Source organism: Castor canadensis, chromosome 14, assembly GCF_047511655.1.
Source record: "Castor canadensis chromosome 14, mCasCan1.hap1v2, whole genome shotgun sequence".
NCBI lineage: Eukaryota > Metazoa > Chordata > Mammalia > Rodentia > Castoridae > Castor > Castor canadensis.
The window spans coordinates 32,972,979-32,985,083 of record NC_133399.1 but is presented as its reverse complement, the minus strand read 5'-3'; the positions used below and the strand labels follow the sequence as shown (position 1 = coordinate 32,985,083).

Here is a 12,105-nt window from a genome sequence, read left to right as displayed (position 1 = left end):
CAACCAACACATGATGTAGTCTGACAGTGTGCAGGATTAGGCAGCCTGATAGATCAGTGTGATCCTATCATATGCTTTGGAAAATTACTAGTATAAAAATGGTACCAGGGTTTCTTCATTTTCAAGATTTACAATTTCTTGAAATCTTTTTAAGATAATTTTTTTATTTTGTCATTTTTTACATTTACTCACATGTATATACATAGTTTGGTCCACCTCCCCATCCCCAGCTCCACTTCTGGGCAGAGCTTGCTCTGCCCTCTTGTTCTCTGATTTTGTTGAAGAGAAAACATAAGAGATAAGAAAGTCATAGTTTTTGCTAGTTTCTGGTAAAGATAGCTATATACAGAGAGTTTCCTAGCATTGTTTCCAAGCACACGTGTATGGCAACCCACATTGCTTCGTCTCCATGTAGCAACAGACAGATTCAAACATTAAGCCTATCTCAAGACTTGAGAATATGCTTCTGAAACCTCCACTTGTAATGGATACTAAATTGATAGGATATTAAATCCATCCAATTACTTGAAGATTACTCTCTTGGGATGACATGTAGGACATATTCTTCCCCCACCCAAAATGGGATAAGCATGTGTTGGATGGGATTTTGATAAAACTGAAAAAAAAAACAGCATTTCATTCTTGTGTTTTCAGGTGACTCATGATAAGAGAGACTTAATTTTCCTACAGTAGTGTTTAGGCTGCCTAGGCAGATGCAGAAAGAGGGGGAAGAGGTATGACTCAAACAGAAAAAATGACATTGAGCAACATATACCTGGTCACCTCAAAAGATGGTAAATTGGAGGAATGTTAAGCATTTAACCAATAAAATAGCTTAACAAGGAACTCACATGTTCCTTGTTACATGTTTGTTATGTAAACATGTAACAAGGAAATATTCATTCCCCATCACATACTCCCTTTGCCCTCCCCTCTCCTATAATATTTTTCTCCACATCTCTTTGTGTTTATATCCATCACAAGGGTCATTCACTCATGGACACTCCTCCTTCTACACTGCTCTCTAGTTTTCTTCTCCTAGGTATCTTTATAGAAATAGCCTTAATTACAAACAATGTCACTGAGATGGACACTATTTGAGCTGAGAACATCAAATAAATTCAGACAGATGCATACACACATATATGTTAAATTCAAACAATAAAATGATCATTGCATAATAAATAATGCAACCACGGGGTAATTGAAATGAACTTAACTTTTAAATATTTTGCTCTGTTTTCAGAATTTTACTACCAATTTTTATTCAAAGTACTATCATATTTCATATATATATATACATATATACACACACATATATACATGTATATATGCATATATGTGTGTGTGCACATGTGTGTGTGTTAATTCCATTATAGGTCATAACTTTAAAATATGGGATTGGTTATCAATAATATTGCAAATATTCAGAAAACACTTTGGTATAAGTACTATTTTTATAACTAAAACTGTTTTTGGTTCTGTTTGTTACTACAGCAAACTTTGTTTTAGCTGAATTATGTGCTGCAGTCACAAAGATACTTGAAATTAGAATAGGGACAAAGACAACAATCTTTTTGTTCAGAAAAGAGTCTCCATAAAAATATCAATTTATAATTGAACTGAGTATTATTGCATTGGAATTACAGTGAATGGATGAACTCTTTAGTACATGGTGCCAAGAAATTGGATTTCTGTCTCATAGTAAATGTAAAAATAAATTTAATATATTTTCAGTCTCTAATACAAAAGGAAGAGTTTAAATATTTCATTGACTTATGTAGACAATTCAATATCAAAACCCATTGAACACAGGCCAAGAGAAAATATTGACAAAGTAATCCTCTTAAAGTTAAACAATTGTGGGCAATCAGTAAATATTATAAAGAAAATTCAAAAAGAGATTCATTTCTAAAGACTAAATTAGCAATTCATTAAAAAATCCAAGAACCACTATTCCAATTACATAAAAACTCTTTCAAGGGGTGGGAGTTATAGCTCAGTGTCAAAGTGCTTGCCTAACATGCAGGAAGCACTGGATTCAATCTCCAGCAACAAACATACAAAATACTGTTTTGAATAAATTTAATAAAACAGATATTGATCTCAATGGAGGTATCCTAAATGCATATTTCACAAGACATAATAATAAATGGCACATAATATGTAAAATGATTATCAGACTTATAATTGGAGATATGTAGGTTACTGGAATACTGTTTCATACACATTAGATAGAGTAAAGGGAAATGTTTTCAAACACCAGCAATATGTAACAGGAAGATAAATTGGTTCAACCCCTTAGAAAAACTCTTTGAAAATATCAATTGTTATACCCTAAATATTAACTTCAAAAGACAGACAGCAATTTATTGGTAGAGATTTATTAACAATAAGCAGTAATACAAACACCAAAATTGTTGCGGCAACAGAAATTTCTCTTATTCATAAGAGTCCCATGCACAATATAACAATTTGTGGGCATTGTTAATAAATGAATAAATGCTAAGCACATGACTGATATTGTAATATTAGAGTAATAAGATGTACAATTCATTCATCAACTTTGAATTTAATACAAACAGATGGACATTTGTGTAATAAATTATATAGGGATTTCTCAAAGAATATTAAAATTGTGCTTATTTTCTATAAAAATGCCAGTTTTGTAGGAAAAAAGATTGAGTACTAACAATCAAATGCTGGCTACATCAGTCCTAAATCTATCTCTATGATAATAAATTCTCCTTTTCCTTGGTATCTTCTCCCTTTTTTGATGTCTTATAAGGAAATGTGAAAACATTTAGGGGTCATTAAGATAATCTAAGAAAGGTTCTTCCTGTCCAGTTCCCCTTTCCACAAGTAAGGAAAATTAGCCCATAGATTACATAAGATAATCCCATTTGGGACCAAACCTGGTCATATGTTAAGGAACACTTTTTTGCCCACTACAGAAATATAGGCTGAATTGGTCATGATGTTGCACACGTGCAATCCTGGCACTTGGGAGGCAGAGGCAAGAGTACGATCAATTTGAGACTATCATGAGCTACATAGCACATTCCAGGCCAGCCTGGGGAACATTTTGAGACCATCTCAATAAAAACTCAGCAAAAAATATATTCTGCTGAATCTATTGAAAAGTTAAATATGAATTCACTCAGGGAGGACACTCAGGTTTCTGCTTCTGATACATCGTGGTGTCAAAGTAGACACCTGCATTTTCTCCAGTTGCTTGGTAACTTGGAAGGGAATCAGTCCTGGCATCAGGCCACCTCATGGAGGACACAATGAAGCTTAACTCTGTTCTGACATGTTCCTTACTTCTAATTTCCTTTTATGAAAAGCAACTCTCTGTAAAAAGAATGTTCATACTCAGGTAGCAGTTTCTTTTTCTTACTGTATTGAAGTCATGTTCATGTCTGTTCAGAATACCATATCATCTCAAATAACTAATATCAACTTGTTTTGTCAATTTTATAGATGATGAATCTTCCTGCATTGTATGCTATAACTCCCTCAATTGCGTATAGTTTACCAGAAACAGGTGTAACTCATAGTGTACAGGTTACAAATGCTCATTCTGTTAGTTCACAATAGGACTTGTTCCAGAATGGAATTCTCATAACCCTAATCATACGATCCAGCAATAACTCTTCTCTTGATATCACGACAGCTTTTTAAAAAATGCTGCCCCTGACTGGCAACCTGCTCCAATTTACCTTCTCCTGAGAGTGTACTTAAGAAAACTAGTTAAAATTTGTACCCTCTTTCAAGCTCTGCCTCTGAAGATCAAGGGTATATAAAGTCAGTTTACAGAATTGAAATAATATGTCTAGTATCAGAGTGAAACATGAAAAAGTTAAAAGAAACCTGGAAATTATGTTATATATTCATTCAAGAAGAATTTAGTAATGACAGAGTTAGGCATTCTCACTCCTTCACTTGAACTTACTCGAGGAACCAAGTCCAAAGCAAATGATACATTACAGAAGAGAAGGTGTCATACTGGGAAGTTTCCTAAAGGCTTCCTTCACATCCTTATTTCTCGGACTGTGGATAAAGGTTTTAGCATTTGAAGAACCACAGAATACAGCATTAAAGCCACTGCGATTTTCTGGCTGAGTCAGTAATTGCAGAGCTAATGTATGCCCCTAAACCTGTCTCATAGAACAAGGACACAACAGACATGTGAGAGCCACAGGAGGAAAAAACTTTGTACTTTCCTACTGATGATGACATTCTCAAAACAGAGGACACAATTTGAATAAAAGATGAAATTATTACAAACAGTGCACCACCACCAACTATACAAGCTTTAACAAATGTCAAGATGTTATTGATGAGAGGATCAGAACAGGAGAGCTTGTGATCTTAGCAAGTTCACCAGAGAAATGGGGGATCTTCAGTTATGTGCAGAAAGACAGCCTCAACATCACAAAAGTGAGGAACAAGGCATCCAAAATGCTAATGAACATAGAGAACAGAACCACCAAAAGGACACAGAAACAAGGGTTCATGATAATTGTGTACCTGAGAGGATGACAAATGGCCATATAGCAGTCATAGACCATCACTGCAAGGAGACAATTTTCTAAACCACCAAAAACCGAGACAAAGAACACCTGACTGAGGCAGTCTGTGTACGTGGTGCTCAGATCTTTTACTTGTAAGCTCCCCAGAATCTTCAGGATGGTGACAGTGCTTAAACAGATTTCATTAAAGGAATAATGGAAGAGAAAGTACAGATGGGAGTCAGAGAACAGATGTCCAAGATGTTAAGCAAATTTCCCAGGATGTTGACCAGGTACATGGACATGAAGAGGCTGAAGATGAGGTGCTTAAGCTCTAGATCATCACTCAATCACAGGGGGAGAAATTCTGAAATCACTGTTTGGTTTTTAGTATCCATATTGATGAAGGATCTGATAGGAAAATGGGGTGAAAACATAACTAAATATTATCACCAGCCAGCAGCACCACTTAGGAATGTTTTAGAAAACCAACCCTGTAGATACCTGCATGTTTGGACTTTTAGACTCTAGATTTCTGACAAAATTACTTTTTGTTGTTATACTAACCAGCCCAGTCTCCATTCCTTGGTTATTTATTTCTTAGCAACCAGTACTCTTTCAAAATCCCTAACATCATCTCCACAAGAATTCAATTATATTTCAATATAGTGTATAATAGTAATCATGTTTGAGAACTGGCAGGTTTCTACTGTTAAGGGAAAAGAAAGTTTGTTTGCACACAGTCTAAGATGACAAAAGTGAGTGCCGGGTCAGTACTGGAAGAAAACACTCATCTGTCTTGTCATTATTTTGTTTCTCTGAACTGCCTCTCAGAATCAAATTCTAGAACTCCTCTGCCCTGATTTTTGCAGCATTAGGTAAGGGATATTGTGTTACCTGTTTGCCTTCAAGAAAAATGAGGTTCAGCATGTCACCTGGTATTGATGATCTAAGATCTGTCATCAGGAAGAGAAGACAGACTGAATAACTCAACAGCCCAGTGGTCAAGAAGGAACATCATTGGTGGGAGGCACAAGTGTTGCTTCATGACTGTAGTGGGGTTGTTTTATGAGGTCACATGCTAGTTTCTAGCCTCTATATCCTTGGAACACAGTATCCAAAGCTCCTCATTAGACTAGCTCACTTTAATCCCAGGAGTATGTATCCTAAAGATCACCTCTATAGAAGGGAGAGCAGGGTGATTGATTTCTTGGCCCCTGAGACTATTCAGTTCTCTTCTTTTTTTCTGCTGATCTTCATGGACATTGAACATGCAACACACACACACACCACTTGAACAAATTCCAATTCCTTTGATACTATAAGCAAAGAAATGTTTATACAATTACCAAAAACAGGAAGACAGATTTGATTGTTAGGAATGAAAATATGCATTATATGTGTGTATAAATAATGTTATAAATATTAACTAGCATATTATAAAACTACAACCACTCATGGGTGTCTTTTCTTAACTATCACTGAGACTTATCGAACCTTAAATTTTTACACAGTTTGTATGCAAGTTTCAAATTGGTGTGATCAATCCTGAATCCCAAAACATAGTTAGGACCATGAACCCTGATTAGAATTTCATAAACACCTTTTAGTCAATAGTGACACAGTTGTTTCAAAATGTTTCTTCTTAGAAGACTTGAGGGCTGTAGAGTGACTGGAGTGGGAGAGCACCTGCCTAGCAAGCATGAGGCCCTGAGTTCAAACCCCTGTACCACCAAAATATAAGAATCTGAGGTGAAATTATGATTCTACATTTTAATTTAGATGTTAATTCACTTTCAAAATCACCAAAAGCCTGCAACATGCATATGTTCATATGCTCGGTACACTTGTTCATATTTCAACCACTATTTAATAGGATGGAAATTATGCTCTAGTTTGATATTCATTTTAAGATTCTTTGTAAGTATAGACTTTAATATTTACAAATGCTTATCACCATATTTCATAACATGTTGACTTATTCTGCAGACATTTATAATTTTAAGATTATAAATAATATTTAGGATGATTTTACATTCTGCAACATTCATTGTGATTTATTTTTAATCAGTTATGAAAATTCTTTTCAAGCATACTTTTGTTTTGGGTTTGTTTGCTTTTTAAAATTTTTTATTGTTTTGATGGGTGAGGGAACATTGTGGAATTTACAAAAGTTCTTAAAATTTATCAGAAATATATTTTTTTTCTGTATGTGGAGTCATGTTAACTGAAAACAGAAATAATCTGATTTTCTCCCAATATTACAATATTCACTTCTGGGAATTTTCCTAATGACCAGAAGACTTCCCAATAGACTCCACTATTTAAGGTAATAAAGAGTGAGTCCAAAGCCTTTAAGACATGGGCCTTCATGGCACACTTACACAAACCATGGCAGTGGAAATTTTCACCTTATTCCATATCTTAAAGGAAAATGCTTTCAGCCTTTCCCAGTTCCTTATAATGTTGTGTGTTTGTCATACATATCTTTTATTATGTTGAGGTATAATCCTTTCATAACTAATTTGTTTAGACTTTTATCGTGAAGTGATGTTGAATTTTATCAAGTTCATTTTATGAACATTTTATTTTATTCATTCTTCTTCCTCTCAATGTGTTGTACTACATTTATTATCTATCCTTGTCTCCCAAGGAAAAAAATCCTACTATATCATGGCCAGTAATCTTTTTTGATATTTTGTTGGATTCTATTTGCTAATACTTTTGACAATATTTATATTCATCATTATTACTTCCTATAGATTTCTCTTTTTTTCTTGTTTTAGTCTTATACTATGCTGCCTTTTTAGAAGAATTAGTAGCATTTCCTTCTTTAAAAGTTGTGTAAAAGTTTGAGAATAATTTGTTGGTTCTTCTTTAAAAGTTTGATAGAATTCATTACTGAACTATCCAGTGATGCACTTTTCTTTGTTAGGAAAGTTTTTATCACTTGTTCAGACTCAATAATCTGTTGGAATTTCAACTGTATTCATTATTCAATTTGTTGAGTCATTAAAAAAAATCCAGAACAGAGGAGCTGAAAATGGCACTAAAACAGTGGGATAAAAGGCTTTTTTTCTCCTGGGGATGGCAAGAAGACAAATGGGTACAAGGTGCTGGAGAAGGACAACCTCCGCCTGGAGATCAGTCTGGGATGCAAGGCAGCTAGGGCGAGGTGGACCAGGTGGAGGGAGGCCCAGATCAAAGTTGCTGCAGTTGGACACAGGGCACAAGAGCTCAGCTGCCTGCTGCTCTGGCACCCTACGGATCTCGGTTTCTTGTCCGACTGACAAATTCTGCTCCCAGCCCTGCCGCAGCTACTGATGTTCAAGTGGGCCAAGTACGGCATGGCAGCTTGTGGGAGAAACAAACCTCTCAGAGTGCTGCCATGCCCCGTGAGAATTTCCCAGGCACCGGGAAGGAGGGCCTGGGATAGTGTAGGATAAATCAACCGAGTGCCACTGGCTGAAGACTGTGTCCCAGCTTCTCAGGATGCAGAGGTCAGGACGTTCCCGGATCCAAGACTGCCCTGGCAAAATAGGTAGGAGACCCCATCTCCCAGAAACCGCATCCTGAAAATAAGGTCTAGAGGCATGGATCAAGCAGGAAGGGCACCTCCCTAGCAAGCGTGAGGGCCTCAGTTCAAACCTCAGGGCTGTCAAAACAAACACAAAAAACGAAAACTAGCACACAAAATAAGTGGGGAATTGTATGGTCAAATTGCCCTGCACATGTATCCGGAGGCCTGGTGTCCTTGGATGGTTGAGAAAGATGGGGCTAGGAGGAGCAGGGCCAGGGATCCAGAGGGCTTTCTAAGAATCCCTGAAAACTAAGAGGAAGAATAGATTTGCTTACCCTTTTCAGAAGAGGGGCTTCCTGAAAATGGTGCTACAACTGGAATGGAAGGCTTTCTTTTTCGCCTGTGTGTGGCAACCATTCTGCTGATGTATTGATTGAACAATGTATTGATTTTTTTACTTAGGTATTTGTTCATGACACTTATGTATGAATGTATATATGTATGTATGTATTTATTTCTTCGTTTGTACGTATACGTATGTATTTATTTCTTAATTTTTGGGACTGGAGATTGAACTCTGGGACCAAATTTGAGGCACTATACTTCAGAGGAGTGACTGCCATCCTGCCCAAGTATTGATTGATGATGGAATTATTTTTTTATGTGTTCATTTATCTATTTATTATGTTTGCATGTACTTATTTATAAATTACACATTAATATATGTGTGTGTATGTATTTATTTATTAATTTTTCAGGAATGGAGATTGAACTCAGGCCTAAATTTGAGGCACTGTACATCTCATGGGTGACCTCCATTCTGCTATTGATTGATGGATGGATTGATTTTTCCGGTACGTATTTATTTATTTAATCATTTATGCATGTATGTATCTATGACTTTATTAATTTATGCATGCATTTCTGTCTGTATTTATTTACTAATTTACTACTTCGGGGGGGCTGAGATTGAACTCAGCGCCTGTTTGAGGCACTGTATTTCTGATAACCCTCTTTTTTGTGACACGTTTGTTAAGACGATGAATCTCCAAGTGTATGGCTGCCTGTTGTCTTCAGTGCATTCCTCCTTATCTGTGGGTACCAATTCTCTAAGAAATCAGGGGTGAGCCACTGGAGTACAGGTAGATGAAAATGCTTTTTGTTTTATTCCCTCAGGTGACCATTGCTCTCGTACTGTTCACCTCCCCATCACAAGCCTGCCACTCTAAGACCTGAATTACTGCACCAGCCATCTTCTGCAGCCATTTTTCTCTCCTACCTTCATTCCGGCTGAAGGGAGGCCAGGATCAGGAAGTTGCTGCAGCTGGACATGGGGCAGGAGAGCCCTGCTTCCCTCTGCTCTGGCATTTTAAGGCTTTCTGCGACATGACCTTCTGAGAAATTGTACTCCCGGCCCTGAGGTGGCTACTAAAGTCCCAGTGGGCCAAGTTCAAGCCCTGCCTGTTAGGGAAGAAATGCTGTCATGCCCCTTGACAATTTCCCAGGCAACCTGGAAGTAGGGCATGGGATATTGTGGGATAACTCAACAGGTGCCACAGGCTCAGGCCTGTTTCCCAGCTCGTAAGAATGCAGATGACAAGACCATCATAGATCCAAGTGTGTCCTGGCCAAATAGTGAGGAGACCCCATCTGCCAGAAACACTTCACAACAAAAAGGTTCAGAGGTGTGGATGAAGCAGGAAGGGCACCTACCTAGCAAGTCTTAGGGCCTCAGTTCAAACTTCAGAGCTGCAAAACAAAGAAATAGTGAGACTAACTTAAAAAAAAGTGTGAGTAGTATGGTACAATCTGCCATGCACATGTAACTGGAGGCCTTTTGTGCTTGGATGGTTAAGAAAGATGGTGCTAAGTGGGGCAGGGCCAGGGATTTGGAGGACTTTCTAAGAATCCCTGAAAACTATGGAGAAGAATAGATGTGCTTACTATTTTCAGGAGAGGAGCTTCCTGAAAATGGTGCTGTAACTGTGGATGAAAGGCTTTTTGTTTTTTGTTTACCGTGTTTGGCCGCCATCCTGCTGATGTACTGATTGACTGATATACTGATTTTAAATTAGGTATTTGTTTATTTGTTTAGTCATTTATGTATGTATTTATTTCTTTACACATGTATGTATGTATGTACATATGTACTTGATTATTTATTTTTTGGTACTGGAGACCGAATGGAGGGCCTAAATTGGAGGCACAGTGTTTCTGATTGGGGGCCGCCATCCTGCTGATGTATTGATTGACTGATGGATTGATATTATTATTTGTGTATTTATTTATTTATTTATGTATTTATTTAGGCAAATATATATATATATATATATACATATATATATATCTGTATGTATTTACTTATTTATTTTTTAGGATTGGAGATTGAACTGAGTGCACAAATTTGAGGTTCCATACTTCTGACAGCCCTATTTTTGTGATGCATTTGTTGAGAGGGGTTTTGTCATGTATTTGCTCATTTATTCTTCACACCTCCTCTTTCTGTTCATAAAGTCTCAAGTGGATACACATTTTCTCATTACTGGATTTTACCCAACTCTGTTAGTTTACCTTTAGAAAGGACACTATCCAAAGAATGACTTTGTGAAATAGAAACATTAACAAAATTGAACTTTGAGAATATCTATATATGTATGCTCTGTTTTATCTCTTGTGTTACATGAGGACTATCTACTTATTAATTATTTAAAAAATTTACTTTGTAGTTGCAAACAGTGAGATTTTATTGTCATAATTCTATACATATGTATATGTAGTTTGAATAAGTTCACTCCTCTATTGTAATTTCATTCACCCTCCCTCCTCACCTGTTTTCAAACAGTGTTTGGTGGATGACATTATTTCATTATGCTGTCTTTATGTGTATAATACATACACACATTTATATGCAAATATATACATGCCTATATACATTTACATATATATATATATATATATATATAGAGAGAGAGAGAGAGAGAGAGAGAAAGAGAGAACACTTTGAGCCTCTTCACCCTTTTATATCATTTCCTTTCCCTCAAACTTCTGCCTCTGATTTCTCTCTAGATGCAATGAATATAAGTACTAATGTTAAACCAGTCTTTAAATAGGAGTTACATATGTGATAGTGTAGAAAATACTTTATGAAAGGAAACCAAAAATTTTGATGCATAATTTTCTGAATGTATCAGTGAAATTTGGTACACTTTCTGATTGTTGCATTTAGCATATCCTGCAATTCCCAGTATTTAATATAGTCAAAATACAAAATAGAATTCATACCATCATGGAACTCAATTATACATTCTAGTTTACAGAGTTTCACTATAAGCAATCCCATATTCATAATAGAAAATATATAATATACTGTATATCAAAACATGAATATAGTGTTAATACATATAAACACTTGAAATCACCTATAATGTTCTGAAATTATGGGAGCTTTCTACCAATTTTCTTGTTCCTTTGGTGCAAAGTAGTTTTGTAACAAAAAAAGGATTGAGATATTTGCCAAAACAAACAATTTGGTGGAGGGGGTGAGACACCACAATAATGAAGACATAAGACATAGCTGTAGGAAGTATGGAATAATCTCACTGATGACAAAAGAAAATCCAGAAAAAAATCACCTCATAAATGACAGTTTTATTATAAATTCATGGATTGTAGATAAACTGAATGTGGAGAAATGGCAGAAATATTGTTGTTCTTTGAACTATACTTGCATCCTTCTATGAGTCTGAAAAAAGATGAAAATTGTATGTGCTACAATAAAATGAACAATTTGTACCTTTAAAACAGAGACAAACACATAAATAATGATTTGGCCCTCTGTATAATGCAAAATGATTGACTGTGGTCAACAAAGAACATTAATAATGTAAGACAAGACAAAACCTTCATTGGAATTATGATAAAAATATATTTTCCAAAAGAGTTAGAGTGACTTAGATAATATATAAGGAGACATTATATTTCATAAGGAAAGGAAATGTAATTTAATGAAAGTGTATTTCATATCCTCAAGATTGTATGGGTAAGTGATTATGTTTTGTAATTATATGGGGT

The 12,105-nt window shown here is 35.9% G+C and overlaps 1 protein-coding gene across 1 annotated transcript in view; it reads right to left on the bottom strand.

Annotated features, from left to right (window-relative positions):
• The window catches only part of LOC109678577 (olfactory receptor 7G2-like), a 29,139-nt gene extending 19,820 nt beyond the window's left edge, over nucleotides 1-9,319 (bottom strand). The window contains exons 1-2 of the mRNA XM_074053300.1: nucleotides 9,314-9,319; nucleotides 7,646-7,831 (exon numbers count right to left, since the gene is read on the bottom strand). Coding sequence (XP_073909401.1) covers nucleotides 7,646-7,831; nucleotides 9,314-9,319 — 192 coding nt within the window. The remainder of the gene's footprint in view (nucleotides 1-7,645; nucleotides 7,832-9,313) is intronic.
• Between the last annotated feature and the right edge of the window lie 2,786 nt (nucleotides 9,320-12,105).